The sequence below is a fragment of the Muscardinus avellanarius genome (assembly GCF_963383645.1).
Source record: "Muscardinus avellanarius genome assembly, chromosome: 20".
Lineage (NCBI taxonomy): Eukaryota > Metazoa > Chordata > Mammalia > Rodentia > Gliridae > Muscardinus > Muscardinus avellanarius.
Genome location: NC_137806.1, coordinates 4,630,101 through 4,649,141, shown reverse-complemented (window position 1 = coordinate 4,649,141; position 19,041 = coordinate 4,630,101). Strand labels below are relative to the sequence as shown.

General features: G+C 38.0%; 1 protein-coding gene across 1 annotated transcript in view; it reads left to right on the top strand.

Annotated features, from left to right (window-relative positions):
- Positions 1-19,041, top strand: part of DNAJC1 (DnaJ heat shock protein family (Hsp40) member C1) — a gene marked incomplete at both ends in the record, with an annotated part of 122,584 nt that overhangs the window by 57,540 nt on the left and 46,003 nt on the right. The window contains 3 exons of the mRNA XM_080717083.1: positions 7,401-7,566; positions 8,331-8,428; positions 9,369-9,462. Of these exons, the coding sequence (XP_080573209.1) occupies positions 7,401-7,566; positions 8,331-8,428; positions 9,369-9,462 (358 nt within the window). The remainder of the gene's footprint in view (positions 1-7,400; positions 7,567-8,330; positions 8,429-9,368; positions 9,463-19,041) is intronic.

Sequence of the window (19,041 nt, the reverse complement as noted above, 5' to 3'; positions counted from 1 at the left end):
TGCCCTGGGAAATATAAATACCACTTGACTTCAAACAAATGTCCATTTTTTTGGTATATCAGTAATAGTTCCTATCTATGATTGGTGGTCTTCCTTCCCCCACCCCCTTTTAAATCTTTAAAATTAGCCTGTTAGCATTAGTCAAGTTAATACACCGTCTGATGTTTCCTCATTCTCCAAATAGCCCCGTTTGTGAGTGAGAGAATAGACTTGGATAAGCCTGTAGCTGATACAGTGGAAGAAAGCCAGGCGTGGTGGCGCACGCTTGTAATCCCGGCATTTGGGAGGCTGAGACAGGAGGATCGTGGTTTGCGGACAGCCTCGGCTACTTAGTGAGGCCCTGTGCGACTCAGTGAGACCCTGTTTCAACATAAAGAATAAAAAATCGGGCTGGAGACATTGCTCGGAGGTAGAATGCCCCTGGGCTCCCCAGTACCACACACACAGAAAAAGAAGATGCAGTGGGAGAAAGGCGTTCGCTTCTTCACTTCTTTGGCCTCCTTTCCCCTTCTCACTCTGCTCTGTGTTAGAGTCAAGCAGGGCAGCCCCTCACTGTGGGGCTTCTCTGTGCCCCTTCAGAAGAGTGATAATGTCCTTATATACTGGCTTATAGTGCCCGTGACTTCAGAGGAGATGGCGCAGGCGTCCCTTTCCTCTACACGATGTGCAGGACGTAGTTACAGTTGTGGAAGCTTCAGATCTTTCTAAGCCAGACCCACAGTAAGAAATGCATTTGAGTCCTCGGGAGACAGACTGACAGACAGACACACACACACACCTCTACAATAAAACATCCCACAGAACACTCACTGCATGTGAAATAGTCTGGGCTATCTCCCCCCACACACACCCCAGTGAGGGTTATTTGTAGTGCACAGAATTATTTCATGGGACATTAGTGGACCACAATTCAAATTTGAAAGTGTTTCTCCACAGTAAGAGTATTTGAAAATCAAATGAAAACTCAAGTATTGGGGATTTAATCTAAAGTCAGCCTAGATATCTGCATATTATGGGTCTAATACATCTTAAAGACAAAAAGAAAAAGATCCGTAGTGTCACATTCTCAGCCTCACGTGCATTGTCTAGAATAGCTTTGTATGCTAAGTGTGAGCTGCCTTCGTGGTTCTGTCTTCACTGTTCAATGTGAAAACCTCAGTTTGTCAGATCGCAAAGCAAAGATTCAAAATGTCCTCTTGAAGTGGTGTTGGCTTCATAACACGAGCTGGGCAGGCCCAGGCGCCATAGCAGACATTCCTCTAGTTGAGATAATCTATAGTGCTGAAAGGTCTGGTGAAAGAAGTATTGGTCATTCTGTGCATATTCCTAGTTGGTTTCTTTCAATGACCCGTAGTTCCGTGTCACATACCAAGAATGTGTCTGTAAAGATAGCTTTACTTAGTCTTCCGACAACTTTGGCATCAGATTTTGTCTTTTTGTTTGTTGTTATCTTAGAAGTCAGCAAACTTGTAGCAATTTAATTACTGAAATTAATTCTATCTTTTCAGAGTGAATCGCTTCTTAGATATAAGTTGTTGGATTTTTCATTAACATAAACTCATCTAACAGTATCTCTGTAGGATTAGTTCCTCTGCATTTATTTTCGAATGTTGGTAGAAAAAAAACGAATCTGACAGTTAGACAAACAGCTGTCGTATTTATACCCCTCGAGGCACAAGGAACTGGTAACCGCTTCTCCTTGAGGCTCAAGCCTTAACTAACCAAGCTGAGAATCATTTCTCTAGAGCTCGCCTGAGGCCAGGTGACCTGCGAGTGCTTAAATATATGGGAAGAGGGCTTCTCTGCAGACAGCTACCTAATGTTCAGGATTCCTTTAAAAACAGAGCACGGGCACATATCTTCTAGAACAGATCATCTCATATTGGGATTAGAAATGTTTCATATTATCACAATTGTTTATCTTATCTATTGAATTGGTAATTTTAACAGTCAACCTTACAGAGCTTGGATGGAGGTCAGGAGCAGAACACTTGCCTTACATTTGCAAGGCCTTGGGTTCAGTTCCTAGCACTGGAGGAAAGATGTGACCTTCCAGGAATTTGCAATTTGAAAATTGTAGTAGACATGATTCCTGTTTATTCCCCTTATATACAATAGTGTTTTCACTAAAATCAGGATCACTATTTACATTTTGGTAGAAAGGGGAGTAACAGTGAAATAAATTAACAAACAATTTTGTCTAGAAAAAGCCAAGTGAACTTTTATAACAGCCTTATTTAGGTACAAGTTGCATCCCTTGGTAGCACCTACCTTGGGTACCGTCCTTTAGTAAACGGCGCTGCACGGAGCGTGAGTCACCACGGTTCAGTTCTGATCATTTTGTCACTTGAGAAACGCCCCGCAAGCTCATCTGCAGAGTTTCCTCTCTTCTCCCCCGCTGTTGCAATGTGCCTGTAAATTGTCTTTTCTGCTCACTTCATATAAACGGAATCGTGTAATATGCAGTTCTTTGCATCTGGCTTCTATTAGGACGTTCTTGCCGGAGCATGATGACACATGCTTTTGATACTTAGTAGGAGACAGGAGGTTCCTGGGTTCGTGGTCAGCCTCAGCTACGTAGGCCCTCTGCAACTTAATGAGACCCTGTTTCAAAAATAAGGCTGGGAGTGTAGCTCAGAGGTAGAAGGCCCCTGGATTCAATCTCGAATACCACACGAAAAAATAGATTTTGAGTTTTATGCATACTGTAGCATAATTTAGTCGTTCATTCTTTTTCATTGCTGGTTAGTATTCCATAGTTTGGATATACCACTTTTGTTTGTCCATTCACCAATCGATGAACCTGAGGTTTGTTTTTACTTTTGGGGGAGGTTAAATAATTCACATATAAGTCTTTACATATACATAATATTTTGGGGGGTGTTTTTTGTGGTGGTACTGGGGTTCTTGGAGACCCTTCTATATCCGGGCTACACTCCCAGACCTATTTTATATTTTTATTTGGAAACAGAGTCTCTTAAGCCAGAACCTGTGCAGTCCTCCTGTCTCCGCCTCCCAAGTATGGGGATTACAAGCATTGCGCCACCACGACTGGCTGTTTTCATTTTTTTAAGGGAATGTAATTGCAAATAAACTTTTAAGCCCCAAAAGGCATAGGCTATAGCATGAAAAATAATAGGTTTTCCTGATTAGTGTACAGAAGTCTAGCATAGTAGCCTTCCCTAAAATCCTGAGCTTTGGGGGGGACTGGAGATCGCCCATGGCCATACTGCTTCTGAGATACACCCCTGCCCTATTTTATTTATTTATTTATTTATTTATTTATTTATTTATTTATTGGTGGTACTGGGGGTGGAACCCAGGGGCTTTCAACCTCCAGTCTATACTCCCAGACCTATTTTATATTTTATTTGGAAACAGGTCTCACTAAGTTGCTGAGAGCCTCACTAAGTTCCTGAGGCTCGCTTCGAACCTGGGCCATCCTCCTGTCTCAGCCTCCCAAGCGCTGGGATTCCAAGCGTGCGCCACCACGCCCAGCCAACATTTACTTTCATTTAAAGTCTGTTATATATGTGATTTTGTTTGAAGCACCCCCTCAGGTTACCCTTGGGTAAAATGAGGCTCTGTCTTCTGTATTTCTTTTTAATAAACTTCTTTAAATCTTCCCCCCAAAAAATAAAGTCTATTATAAATTTTAGCTGTATTTGCAACTAATCCAGTTGTGTAACTTAGAATTTCATTAGCCTATTTATGTTACTGTATTTCTACAAGTTGATTATATTTTAGTTTATTAAATATGCTTTATTTATAAGTACAGTTGAAAGTATAGTTATTAGCCTCAATTTGCTAAAACTTTTATAAATTCATTACCCAGTTGTAAATTGATTTACAGGTATGTTGAAATTAAACTAAAAATTAATCTGAGAATAAGAAATCTTATTTTAGTACCTTCTCTAATTTGGAGATATAAGATACCTATTTTCTGCAATGTGTTAAGTGCTAAGTGCCACAGTTTTTGACATACGACACACACAGGTATATATTTAAAGGAATTTGAGATTCACTAAGTTATTCTTATTAGTCCTGTTTATGCTCTTTGTGTAATTATTACTGGAAGGTACTCGTTAATTGTAAATTTTGTTATTTTAAGCAAAAGTTGAATTCTTGTATGATGGGAAATACATAATTTAGGGAATTGCTAGAATTAAATAATCATTAAATTGTTCATTTTTATAATATACAGAGTTTCTATTTTAGTTACATAATTATTGTTTTATGTTCCAAAATATACTAATATTTTAAATTTATATAAATCCACAGGTAGTTAAAATTGTTTTAAATTTACTTGTTTTCCATTATTTATATTAGGCAACATATGTTTGATGAATTGCAGATTCCAGCATGGAGCTCACTAAATGATTTTGCAACTCTTTATGTTTATTTTGTACATTTTAAGAGAATCAAAGCAAACATCTTAGGCCATATGTTAAGTGTGGTATTAGTCAGCTAATGCTTTAATTTCTAAGAAAATGGCTTTATAGCTCTGATGATTTATCACATTAGTGATATTTTTGTCATAGATTTACTTCTCTATATCTTATAACACATTTGTACGTTTGCACATTCTTAATCTGATTTTAACAGGTAATTAAGAACAGTTTGTGTCCATCTCAATTCCAGAGCTTTCTAATAGTGTTATATGCTTAAATGTAAAAACATAATAAAGTACTATTTCAGTTTTTGTGTTGTCAACACTTAGGAAGATAGTGTCTGTGTGTATTTTAAGAATATTTTTCTGCCGGGTGTGGTGGCGCACGCTTGTAATCCCCGCGCTTGGGAGGCAGAGACAGGAGGATCGTGCAGGTTCGAAGCCAGCCACGCGCGCTGGCTTAGGAGACCCTGTTTCCAAATAAACATGTAAAAAATAGGTCTGGGAGTGTAGCCCCGGAGGTGGAAGGGCTTCCAGGAACCCCAGTACCACAAAAAAATATATTTTTTTTTTCTTTTCAGGAAAGCTGTAATTTATCTTTTAACATCATATATTTTAAAAAGAAAATTATAGTAGAAACTATCTTCCCTTAAAACGGCCAGTTGTGTGAGCCATAGTGTTCATTGATGGTAAAATCAATAGAACATTGATTCTAAGCTTAATCTTGGACATTGTTGTCTAGAGTGGCAGACATAGCTCGTAAATATGAGTGTTTAATGTGTTCAGTGCATGGGATTTTGCTATATTGAATTTGGTTGTGCATTCCATGCAGTTTATAGGATAGATAGAAAAGCAGTAGATATTTTTAGTAATGATGATAATAAAGTATTTGAAAAGAGATTCCAGGCTACAAGTTCAACTGTGTTTTCTTCCCATATAGTTCAGATCTAAAAGAAATGTACTTTGTAATACTGTTAGAAAATAGTGTCTACTTTCTTAGCTGTTATTTACTAATGATAATACTTTTTTACACGAGATTATTTCACAGGAGAGATTTGCTAAAAATAATAATTTTTATATTCATCTTTTTTCTTCTCTCAACAAATCTGAAATGGAATAAGGGTTTAGAATAAATGTTACTGAATCCTCATTGGGCTTCCTTCAGATGTTGTAATCTTGTGTTACACTAATTGAAACCTTTTACCTATCCACATCTAATTTAAAATGAGCCAGTTTTTTAAAGATAGATTTTAACATAAATTTTTGAGGACAGAAATGACTATTTTTATTAAGTGACATTATTACATCTTGATATCAAGAATTGCTGTAAAGATTAAGAATATTTGGCCTATAATGCCAAATTTGTCTAGCCTCGCTGCTATGCAACCATAACTTTACCTTTTGAGTTTAGTATTTATTAACATTCTTTGCTTTCAATATTTGTTTATTCTGATCTAATAGTATTATTAATAACCTGTTAATTTAGTAGTCAAGTTTTTTTGATTTGCTAATAAAATACATTTTGCACTAATAGCCAGTGTTTTTCTACTGAAAAAGAAGTTGTCTGTAATAAACAGTCTGCTTTTTTTTTTTTTTTAGTATATCTCCAAGGTATCAATTTAATAACTATCAAAGTAGCTACTGCAGTTGTTGCATTTAAATTGATTTACATGTCAAGACTGGCAGTTTAGCAGCTGCGCTATTATTCCTAGGTCGGTCAATTTACTTGAGAAAAACCTTCTACTGAGTTCTGCTGACCTGCCTGACAATATAGGCCCTATTTCTATTCCTGTAATTAGGCCTGCGACTAACTCAGAATATTTTTAATTAAAATATTTTGGTCAGTGTGTTGCACCAAATTAGGCCTTTCAGTGCAGGTTTAGTTCTGGAAATGGTGTGATTAGAATATTTAATGGGTTGTGTTAGATTAACAGGTTGTGTGTGTTGTATTTACAGTGTTTGTGTGTGAACATTTTGAGTTTCGCAATCAGAGATGCTGCTCCTAATTTTTAACCTTAAAATATTTGCTTTAGTAACTGTCTGACAGGTAAATTTAAATTCAGCTGAAATTGTATTTTAAAGCATCTTTTTAAAACTGATAGTAGCAACGAGGATGATTTTAAACGCATTACAAGGAAATATTTTTTACTTTATTAAAGTTTTTCTTTTCCAGCAAGATGTAAAATTGAGGAAGCTGCCACTTACGTCTCTACACAGAAACATTTTGTTAATTTGCTGTAATAGTTATTTCCATGTCCCTCTCTGATCTGGGGGCTTTTGTGTGTTTTCTAAAGGAATATGAGCAATACAAAAATCAGAAGGTGTTCATTTCACGGGTTTTTACTTCATTCGAAAGCGTTGACAAAATGTATTTAAATGTTTTAACCACCATAGTCTAAGGGTAGAAATGAAAGCACTGACTAATTTATCCTGAACTTGATTCAGTTTATATGTCACTCACGGTAACACGTGACTTTGATCTTGATTTCTTCCGGTTGAGATTTTTCCTCCTTTGTTGCGTCTGTGTCAGGTGTCCCTCCTGGCTGTGATAGACAGGTGGCCATTTATACCTCCTTTAGTTAGGGGTCTTCCAGGAAAGAGCCAGACCTGGCCTCTGCAGCGGAGCCACATAGGTGCTTTGGATTCACTAGACATTATAAATATTATCTATTTGGGAGAAATTCTTTTCTCTTTCCTCTTTTTATTTTTTTATTTTTATTATTTTTACTTTTTGGTGGTACTGGGGTTCCTGGAAGCCCTTCCTCCGGGCTACACTCCCAGACCTATTTGTTTTTACAGTTTTTTATTTGGAAACAGGGTCTCCTAAACCAGCGCATGCAGCTGGCTTCGAACCTGCGCGATCCTCCTGTCTCTGCCTCCCAAGCGCGGGGATTACAAGCGTGCGCCACCACGCCTGGCCCCCTTTCCTCTTTTTAAATATAGGTATGAATAAAGTGTTCCGTTTTAATTTTAAACTACCCACAAAAAACCATTATATTTGTGGCTGTAGGTACGATGATATTCTGCTCAATGGACTTCCGGATTGGCGACAGCCTGTGTTCTACTACAGGCGGGTGAGAAGAATGAGCAATGCTGAGCTGGCCATGCTCTTGTTCATCATTCTCACTGTGGGCCACTATGCTGTGGTGTGGTCCATCTACCTGGAGAAACAGCTGGTAAGTAGGTGAGCAAGCAGTCACGTGGCCTCCTTCGATTCATATGGAATCTCAGGCATTTTATTTCTTAAGTGATAACATTTCCTATTTTTCAACATCTTTTTATGCTTACAGTTTCATATTCGATAGTGTTTGATTTATTTCTAAGAAGAACCAATGAGATAAGAAAATGTCCTTTTTTAAAAAAAACACTTGAGTTTGTTATAAAACTTTGTGAAGGCCCAAATACCTAGCTGAAAATTAGAAATTATAGTCATGTTTTCTCAATTATCGCCTTTTAGATATGGTTATTTTTTAATGTAAGATTGACTTTCGAAATTTTTTGTCACCAACCTTTATATAATGAATGTTTTCTTGTTCTAATATGTTACTAAATAGTTTATCCTGCTATGGATCTTTATTTATATTCTAAAGATAAACATATTTGTCAGTATTCATGAATTAGCTTCTATTTACTCATTCGGTGTGAAGTGACGTGATTAAAGTTGCATGAGTGAGAAAAAGTAAGTTGAATGCTGTTTCTTCTTACAAAACTTTGATTGCTGTGGAGAGGCGCATGACTGAGTGCCAAACTCCGTGTGTTTAAGGCCCGGGTGCCATGGCAACAGTGCTTGTGAAGAGTGATGGTTTCACTTAATCATGCTGGATCCTACACACATTTGCATAAATGCTCCTCTAAAGTGTTTACCCTTCACAGAAGTGTCTTGATAACATTTGAAGAGTACATGTTAGCGATAACCTATAACCATAATTCTTTCCACAAGGATGAACTGCTTAGTAGAAAAAAGAGAGAAAAGAAAAAGAAGACAGGTGGCAAGAGTGTGGATGTATCAAAACTTGGTGCTGCTGAAAAAAATGAAAGGTGGGAGCAAAAAAACATTTTTAAATGTGAAATGTTTTAAATATATCTTTAATTCGATTTCACATGTGTATCTGTCTCAAATGTGTTCTCATTTACATCTATAAATGTATAAAGACTAATGTCCCCGGGTTTATACAACAAATTCTCATCTTTAAACAAAATTCCTGTGCATTTTCTCCTTATAAAGCACCCATATAAATTTAAATAATATAAACTCAAATTCTGTAGTTTGAAAATTTTGTACTGGGTTGAGAAACCAAATGTTACGAGAAGAATCTCGGAGTGACAGTGCGTAGAGAGGGCGTGATGGCGCTGTGCACTCAAAAGATGCCACCACTTCTTCTCTTGATTCATAGGGAGAAATAAAGGGTTTAGACAGTTCACACAGCAGGGCACACACTGGGTCAACGTGGGTGGAGGTCAGAGACTGTTCTCCCGCCTTCTGTTTGGTGGCATCAGTGAATACTGCTTCAGTGAACTGCAGATGGAATTGATTTTTATGTATTGGTTTGTTTATGCTCTTATCTATCTAGTCTGCACTTGGGAACATGCTGGTGATGGTTAGTCTTTTATAGCTAAAAGTAAGCATAAGGTTTAAGAATTCATTTTGTAGAAGTGATGAAACGCTCAGGGTAGAAGCAGGGCTTTGTTTCTTTAGCTTAAATTTTTTTTTATCTTTAAACTTGATTAGGAGCATCCCTCCCCATAATATTAACCTAGATTCTCTTGTTATGCATGTCGCATTTGTTATCACTATGTTTCATGATAGAGTAAATCTGTCAGATTAATAATACTTATTGTCATAAGTATTTCATTGAATACTTTCTTCATGTTTTGTCAAAATAGGAATTTAGAAAAGAATGCATGATTATTAAAAGGGTGTGTTGTCTTCCACCTTTCTCTCGTTTGCTGGTTTTTATTTGGTTTCCTTCCCTCTTAGGTTGCTGATAAAACCACAGTGGCACGATTTGCTTCCGTGCAAGCTGGGGATCTGGTTTTGCCTTACACTGAAAGCATTGCCACATCTAATCCAGGTGAAATGTGCTTCTTTCATATAACGTTAGATGCTTCGATTCGTAATTATTCCCTAAATAATGTGTGTTTATGTGTGTAATATCAATGCTAACATACAGTCGGTATGATTAAACTCAATAGTATTTTTATAAGCTAAACCTAATTTAGAATAGTTCTAAGATTATTTATCTATTCCTATACTTATCTCTTATTTTTCTCTTAGAACACCTTAGAATTCTAGACACTGGAAAAAGGAAAAGGAAATACTATCATTAGGACAGACATAAAAGCAGTAAAAGTTTAGGGAAAGCCAATAAAAGGGGCAGAACTCAAGCAGCGCCTCACTCATTATTTTAATAGTTTTTAAGCGCATAATACTAAAAACACATTTACATTTGTGTAATTATACAAACATATATCTTGCTTTCAGTTTTATTTTCAACTTTAAGAGGCTTTGAGGACATTTTGCCTTCTATTGGTAATCACAGTTTGTTTCAAGCAAGTCTTGATCAGTAGTAAAATGTGGATACATGTGTTAATATGGCAGTTTCTCTTTTTAAGAAATCTGGCATGTCAAGTGTATTTTATTAAATTATTGCTTTGCTAATTAGAAAACTCCCAACACATGAACAGAATATTTAAAAGTAACTATCATACTTTTTCTATATGGATTTTGAGGTTCTTTGAGATTGTAATTTTGTGGGAGAAATCTTTCATTTCAGAAAATAAGTGATTATAAGTAAGAGAGAGCCAATCCTACCTACTTATATTCAGTTATCAGAAGTGTTTTTCCTAATAATTTACTTTTGCATTCTATTTTCCTTTTTCCTCACAAAAATAAAAATTTGAAAGGAAGATGAAAAAACTACTAATGTGTGTCATTTTAGTCTTTGAGAAATTATTTACCAGCTCTTTCATCAAATTCATTCATGTTAATAGTTATTACTGCTGGACATAGTGGTGGCATACCTGTAATCTACTGTAAAATAATGTATTTGGGAGGCTGAGACAAGAGGATCGCAGGTTCAAGGACAGCCTCAGCAACATAGTGAGGCCCTTAGCAATCTAGGGAGGCCCTGCTTCAAAAGAGATATAGAAAGGGCTGAGTATGTGCATCCAAGATAGAATGCCCCTGGATTCATTCCCCAGTAACTAAAACACACACACACGCACACACACACGAACACACGCACACACACGCACGCGCACGGGCGCGCACGCACACGCACACACACAGTTATTACTTATGGAATCTTATATTTTAACACTTAATAAACAGAAACTAAAGTGTTTTTGTAATTTTAAAGCTTTTGGAGGAAAAACCCAAAAATACTCTTATATGATGTCAAAAGACTCAAATAAGAGAAAAAGTATATTTATCATATTAAGTGTTTAAAAGAAGATATGACAAGAAAATTTATGGCAAATCTTTCTATTTTTTAATCTGTTTTTGTTGTTGTTATTGCCAGCTTTACAATCTAGACAAGAGGTAAACTAGAGTATAGATGAATTAAAAACCTTAATCATAGCATAATATAAATAGAATGCCACATAACAAATCAGTCTTAAATGCTTTTGTGATTTTAATCTAAATAATTTGAAATCCTTTATTTGGTAAAATTGGCATATTTCTTTGCATGCAAGATAATTCGTCAAACTAAAACCAATATGTTAGGATGGTTTATCTTTACAGTTCATTTTTAAATCATCTGACTGTGGTATCTAGACTCAACAGAGTTAAATAACTTTTGCCTCATTATAAATTTTACAAAATTTATAAAACTAAGAAATTTTACCAAAAGTTTTATTCCTTCTAGACAGTTTCTTAAACTGTTTGATCAATTTGAATTTTTTAACTTTTTGCTTACATTATAGTACCTGTTTTTTTTTTTACAGATTTTAGATACTTAGGCATTAGCCTTCTAAGATCTTTATAAATCTAATTTTTAAATTTTGTTCAAATAATTTCCTCCTTGCAAATATATTTTAGGAAAAAAATACGATAAATTTTTTTCCTTTTTTTTTTTTTTTGTGGTACTGAGGATGGAACCCAGAGACATTCGACCTCCGAGCTACATCCTTAGCCCCATTTTTTATTCTTTATTTTGAAACAGGGTCTCACTGAGCTGCGGAGGGCCTCACTAAGTAGCTGAGGCTGACCGCAAACCACGATCCTCCAGTCTCAGCTTCACAAATGCTGGGATTACAAGCCTGCGACACCACGCCCGGCTTAATTTTTTTCCTTTTCCTTAGGCAAATAGTTGATATTTAGTTGATTCTTTTAGTTTATGAAAGACATCAGCAAAATAATACTGAATAGTTGCTATCAGGATTAGATTTTTGTCTGCTTTCTTCTCAGTCTGTTGTGACCTTTGTTTTAGTTTATCATTCATAAAATTATATTATGTGAGCGCATGTGCTTGTCGACAGCACCAGTTTTATGTGATACCTCTTTGAGATCTTCTTAAAGAAGATACTTATGAAATTTAGAAGCATCTATTCTAATTGGTAATTGGTACAGTATTCAAAAAATACTACCAAAGACTTGAGTGCTAAAATGATACATATAAATTTTTAAGCGTGTACTTTCATTCATTCACCTTTCTTGTAATGTAGTAGAGTCTGCTCATTAGAGTTTTGTCCTCTTTCTTGTATGAACCGTACATATAATCGTGGTACACATTTCAGGCCTTGATTTCTTTAAAGAAGACTCAAACTCGATTCTCGTGAAGCAACGTGACTGTGTAATATTTGATGCCCCTCTAATCTTTGATGTCTCATTAACAGCATTTTTGGCAACTCTTATATTGAGCTTCCCAAAGTGGTAAACTTGGTTTTCATAGAAACAGTGCTCATTTCCTACCCCAAATTTAATTTTTAAATAATATTTAATTGAATCATATAATTGCAAGTATGATTTACACAAACAGGTTTGTTTGTTTTTGGGGGGCATACTAGGGCCTGAACTCAGGCTTTGCATATGCTAGGCAGGCACTTTATCCCCGAGCTGTATCACCAGTCCTTTTCATTTTTTATTTTGAGACAAGGTCTTTCAAAATTGCTGAGGCTGAGCTTGAATTTGAGATCCTCCTGCCTCAGACTCACAGGTAGCTGAGATTATACAAACAAGTTTAAGGACTAGCACAACTCTTATCAATATACAATAAATAAGTAGATATCAGTTAACAAAACTTAATTTCTGGTGTGAACCACTTGAATTTCATGAAAAGTAAAGTAAAACCAAGCTGCAGATATTTTGTTGAAGCACATAAATGTGGGAGATTCAGAGGCTTCCAGTCAATAAAATCCACACTGGCAGAATCAGTATCCACATCTTGTCAGAGCAACAGCCCCTGCCTCTTTCCTTCCCATGAGGACTCTGAAGACCACTCCTTACGGCATGTCATATACGCTGTTGCCTAGCAGCATTGGTAAGGTGGCAGCTTGGTCCAGTGCACGCGCCCAAGGTCTCACGCTCTCACCACTCAGAGCTCCTTGTCAGCTTCATTTAGAGAATTTTTTTCATCCCCCCCCAAAAAAATTACACATTAGAATAGTTACATATTTATTTGATGTGGAAAGCTTCATTTAGTAATGTTTAAAAAATAATCCAGCCAGCTGAATAAAAATATATTAAACACAAGTTACTATAAGGGGCTCTAAAAATGAATGTGCCTTCTAGGATTCTATAGTCAGGTAACAGTTATAACACATGAATTAAAATAATCATGGTGAAGCTGGGTGTGGTGGCTCACACTTGTAATCCCCATGCTTAGGAGGCTGAGACAGGAGGATTGCACGGGTCCAAAGCCAGCCTCAGCTACTTAGTGAGGCTCTCAGCAACTTAGTGAGACCCTGTTTCCAAATAAAATATAAAAATAGGTCTGGGAGTATAGCCCAGATGTAGAAGGCCCCTGGAGTCCACCCCCAGTACTACCAAAAAATAAAAATTAAAAATAAATTAAAAATAAAAAGACTAAAAAATAGGGCTGTGGATGTAGCTCGGAGGCACAGTGGCACAATGCTCCCGGGTTCCATCCCCAGTACCTCAAAAATAAATAAATAAATAAATATATATATATATATATATATATATATACATACACACACATATACATACATACATACATACACACACACACACACACACACACATATATATATATATAATCATGGTGCAAGCTGGGCATGGTGTCACACACCTATAATCTCAGTACATGGGAGACTGAGACAGAAGATCACAGGTTTGAGGTCAGCCTCAGCAACTTAGTGAGATTCTCAGCAGCCTAGTAAGAACCTGTTTCAAAACAAAAAAATAAAAAAGAGGTAAGGGTATAGCTTGGAGGTAGAATGTCCTTGTATTCAATTTCCAGTAACGCGTGCGTGCATGCGTGCACACACACACACACATGTGCGCGCACACACACACACACACACACAGAGTGATTCAGTAGTATATATGCTTCACATGGATAGTATAAGCAATGACCTCCATAAACATGCAAAGACATAAGACTGCCTCTGGCATGACCAAGGACTGAAAAGAGGAACCACTTGCACTGAGTCTTGAGAGATGGGTAGACCCTTAGCAGTGAAGTGCCCACTTTGTCTGCCAGGTAGTACACAAAGGTAATTTCACAGACGCAGTGCTTCCGTACACTCAGGCCATATAAAGGCTGAGGAAACCCGAGGAGACATTATACAGCAGTTTTCTTTGATTGAGAGGACAACACATAGCTCATTCTGTCATCTAAGATTATATCCTTTGTCTCTAGTTTCTGAATATATCATCTATTTAGAAACTTACGTTCTATTAGATAAATCTGATAAAAAATAAAAAAAAATTAGAATAAAGTTAATTGATAAGCAGAAGAGTACTCTCATCATGTACCTGTCAAAGATTTGTGTGCCGTGTTAGAAGTGATGGATGTAAAGTACACAGTGGAGCCGGGTACGGTGGCTCACACCTGTAGCCCTAGTATCTGGGAGGCTCGAGGAAGAGCGTGGTAACTAACAAGAATAAGAAGGCTCCGTGGTAGAATGCCCTTGAATTCAATCCCCAGTAACTAACACACACACACTAATAATAATAATAATGCCACCAAATGTGTAGAAAATACATTAAATGGCTCCATAATCAGGCAGGGTAGAAGTGTATCTTTGAGAACAACCTTTGCTTTGTTGTTGTGCTGGGAATCCAACCCCGGCACATGCTAGCCAAAGCTCTTCCACTGCGCTATATCTTCAGCCCGTAACACTTGCTTTCTTAGAAGATCCTTATTACTTGCAGCACTGGGTTTTGTTTTGTTGATTTCTTTTGCTTTAGAAAAAATATTGGGAGAATTATGAGAATTGGTTGATCAGAACAAAACTAGTGTACATGTAAAATATTTGAAAATGTTAATATCAAATATTTCCCAGATATGTCAGTATTCAAGGAAAAGACGCATGGAGATTGCTGTTTAGAAAAATGTCCCATATAATTAATTGATGTATCAGCCCATATAGGCAGAAAAATAAAAGAAGTCAAATGAGAAAGTAATGGAAAAGAATGTGGAGAGTAGATAGAAGATGAGTGTGTGCTTAGAGAAGAGGCATAAGTGCATTTCTGTGTATAGGAAACTTGGGGAACTTGAGGAAGTGTTCAGACAGCCAAGAAAGGAAGTAGAATGATCAGCAAAAGACATGGAATATGAATCAGATCATATCAAGAAACGTGGGCTCTATCAAGATCTCGCTGATGTGTTTTGAGGCTAGAATTTTAACATTAATAGGATAGGGCTGGGTGTGGTGGCACACGCTTGTAATCCCAGCATTTAAGAGGCTGAAACAGGAGGGTTGCGGTTCAAGCACAGCCTCAGCTACTGAGCCCTCTGCAGCTCGGTGAGATCCTGTTTCCAAATAAAAAAATAAAAATAGGCCTGGGTGTATAGCTCAGAGGCAGAATGCCCCTGGGTTCTGTCCCCAGTACCATAAAAAAAAAAAAAAAAAAGAAGTGCCTGATAGCTCAAGTGATTACCAATTTAAATCATAGTCTTAGTGTTCTGAGATGAAAACTATGTTTTAAGTGCTTAGAATTTATTTGCTTAATAGTTTGATTTTCAGTTTCTTTCTACCTGCTATGCTCTATTTCTTAGTAATGTAACATATATAACTCATTTAGCTGTATCGCTTAAAGTTATAAAATTTTCACATTGTTAAATCCTAGTCCCATCTTTTCTCATTAAAAAGCTAATAGGTGCACATTTAAAATAAAAATTCTTGGGAGGCGGAGACAGGAGGATCACGCAGGTTGAAAGCCAGCCGCGCTGGCTTAAGAGACCCTGTTTCCAAATAAAATATAAACTAGGTCTGGGAGTGCAGCCCAGAGGTACAAGGGTTTCCAGGAACCCCAGTAACACCAAAAATAAAAAATAAAAAATTATTGCAGGAAGTTTCCAGTCTGCATGTCCTTACTCCCGCCAGGATTTATGGGTTCCATACGAGCAGTGGTAGAGGGGGGATCTTCTCTATTGCTCTTTTAACTTTCAAAACAAAGAAGTGGCCAGGAGAGTACGTAAAAGGAGTACCAGAGTGCTTCCTACAACTCTCCAAGCCCAAACGTCCTCCCTCGGGCAGCTTCTCCCGCGGAGACTACCACCGTGGACAGCCCGAGTCACGGGGACTCTGTAGGGACCAAACCAACAAAACAGTCCTGCTAATTAGCAGGGGAAAAGCTCTAAAGGCCGGACGCACGCTTGTCATCCCTGCGCCTGGGAGGCCGAGCCAGGAGGATCGCGCAGGTTCGAAGCCAGCCTCAGCTGGCTCAAGAGACCCTGTTTCTAAATAAAATATAAAATAGGTCTGGGAGTGTAGCCCGGAGGTAGAAGGCCCCCGGGTTCCATCCCCAGACACACACACACACACACACACACACACACACACACACACACACACACACAGCTCTGAAGGACGGGGAGGCGCTGTTGGACGATGAGGTCCCCGCTTTTCTACCCAGCGTTAAATACAGATTTCCCGGTGGGTGAGGCAGCTTCTTTTAATGCTCTAAAGTGTTGTTGTTTTAAACTTTTCATTAAACATTTTATATAGGAAATACATAACTAATGACAAAGGTTGGAGGAGCTCATTTGAATAAATTTTGAATAAGAGTAAAACTACTAATACAAAAGGACAAAGAATGTGGGAAGGTCTGGCCAATGAGACGGCGCGCAGCCACGTTCACCCCTCAGGAAGGTCTGGCCAATGAGACGGCGCGCAGCCACGTTCACCCCTCAGGAAGGTCTGGCCAATGAGATAGCCCGCAGCCACGTTCACACCCACAGGAAGGTCTGGCCAATGAGACGGCGCGCAGCCACGTTCACCCCTCAGGAAGGTCTGGCCAATGAGATAGCCCGCAGCCACGTTCACCCCCTCAGGAAGGTCTGGCCAATGAGATAGCCCGCAGCCACGTTCACCCCTCAGGAAGGTCTGGCCAATGAGATAGCCCGCAGCCACGTTCACCCCTCAGGAAGGTCTGGCCAATGAGACGGCGCGCAGCCACGTTCACACCTCGGGAAGGAGGGTGTGAGAGGCAAATACTAGGAAATCCAGAGACAGCACAGAGCTTTCTAGTGTCCTTGCTAGATGCAGAAAAGGCAAAAACAAAGTGCTAATTACTGAGCAGGATTTTAGAGATACATGCATGCTCTTACTGAGTCTACATTTTGTAAATGAAAAATACTTAAGGCTCAGATTGTGAAGCAATTTGCTCAAAGCCACACAACCAGTTAAACTTAAGGCAGACAAGATAAATACTGACATTGAAGAAATATAGCTTAAAAACTCTCAATAGCTGGGTACCTAGAGTCTTCCTGGTGAATATAGTAAGCTGTCTAGCCATAAGCTCCTTACCAGAGTATTGAGGCGGATTACAATTACTATACAAATCGTAGAAGGATTCTTGCATTGGATGGGACTGAATAGAAGGCTTCCTTGGTTTCTCCTGTCTCTTAGCCCAAATGGAACAGTAACTTTTAGATTTTTCTTCTCCTTGAAGTAAAATTGTCTCAGGAGAGGAAGGCATACCTTTTGAGTTTCTGTTCCATTTTATTATCTCTTGGAATTCATTGTTATAATTCTCTGTAGGCATGTTGACTCTTACTCAAAGTACATATTTTTAATTTTTTCAGTACTTTATATTATATGTAATTCTGAAATTGTATTAATCAGTAGAACAACACAATTTAATATATCTCATTTAACATTGTAGGCAGATTTCAGAAGCGTACTTACGGTTATTTTCCTGTGTTCAAGGTTACTTGTTAGCTTCAAGCAGAAGAGGAGGCTAGTGCTGGCGCAGCAGTGGCGCAGCGCCCCCTTCCCGGCTCTCTCCCCAGCACCTTCTCATTTCCTTGCTCTGGTTCCCTGGCTCCTCCCACTTTAGGTCAGGGCTCTTCTTTCAAACTTTCCTTGGATTACTTAATATTTTGAAGTTTGTGTGGAGAGGTCAAAGTAACCCAAAACACGACACAGGGCTGTCTTTGCAGGTTATCACTTAAGTGAACTATGTCAAGAATGTTAAAGAAACATTTATGTATAAATTCTCTACATTTCACAGAATACTAGCCATGGAAATATTACATTTTTCATGCTTTAGCTAAGTTGGCATCATTATTATGAAGTCATTTTGGGGCCAAATAAAAATTCCCATTGTTTTTCATACTGACTTTATAGTACTTACCATTTGTCCCTGATTCAAAACTCTGAAAACCAAAACTTTTTAAATTGCTGCCTCTGATGCCACAAGTCTGATGGTTTAGCATACACAGAATTTGTTTCATGCTCAAAATTAAGGATATTATATAAAGTTACTTTCAAGCTATGTATATAAGGTATATATGAAACATAAAAAAAATTTGTGTTTATACTTGGGTCCCACCCCCAAGTTAACTTATCATATATATGCAAATGTTCAAAAATTGGGAAAAAAAATCAGCAATCTGAAACAGTTCTTGGCCCTACCATTTGTATAAGAATGCTCAAACTATGATCACAGTAGGTTGGTAGATTCCAGTAGCTTAAAATTATCTCCTGGTGATGCCACTTGCTCGGTACCGGTTGCTAGAAAGGGACAGTCAGCCCTCATCCACTCTGGCTGGCCGTGAAGTCCTCGCCAGCTGCTCGCTGCGCAGTCTGCAGCAGGTCATCCTTGTTCGCCACGGCAAGTGTGGGAGCTGGAGAATCGCACGAGCTTCCCCATGGCTTGGTCTGACAGTGACACCTTGATGCTTCCTCTCCAGCCCGTGGAGAGCTGGTCCTGAACCCACCCAAGCTTAAGAGGACATGGAGATGCAGGGAACTGAACAGTAGGGCCCACATGATCTCCTCAGCAGACACTTACTAAGCACCTACTGTGTACCAGGTACTCTTCTAGGCCCTGGGAGTTAAAAGGGAGAGAGCAAAGAAAACCGTGTGTTCTCAAGATTATATTCTGTATATTCCACATTTAACATTTATAGTCATTTTTACAAATTTATTTTTTTAATACCTATGCTTAAACCCTGGGGCCCAAATATGTTAGGCAGGTGCTCTAGCACTGAGCTACATCCCTAACCCTATTT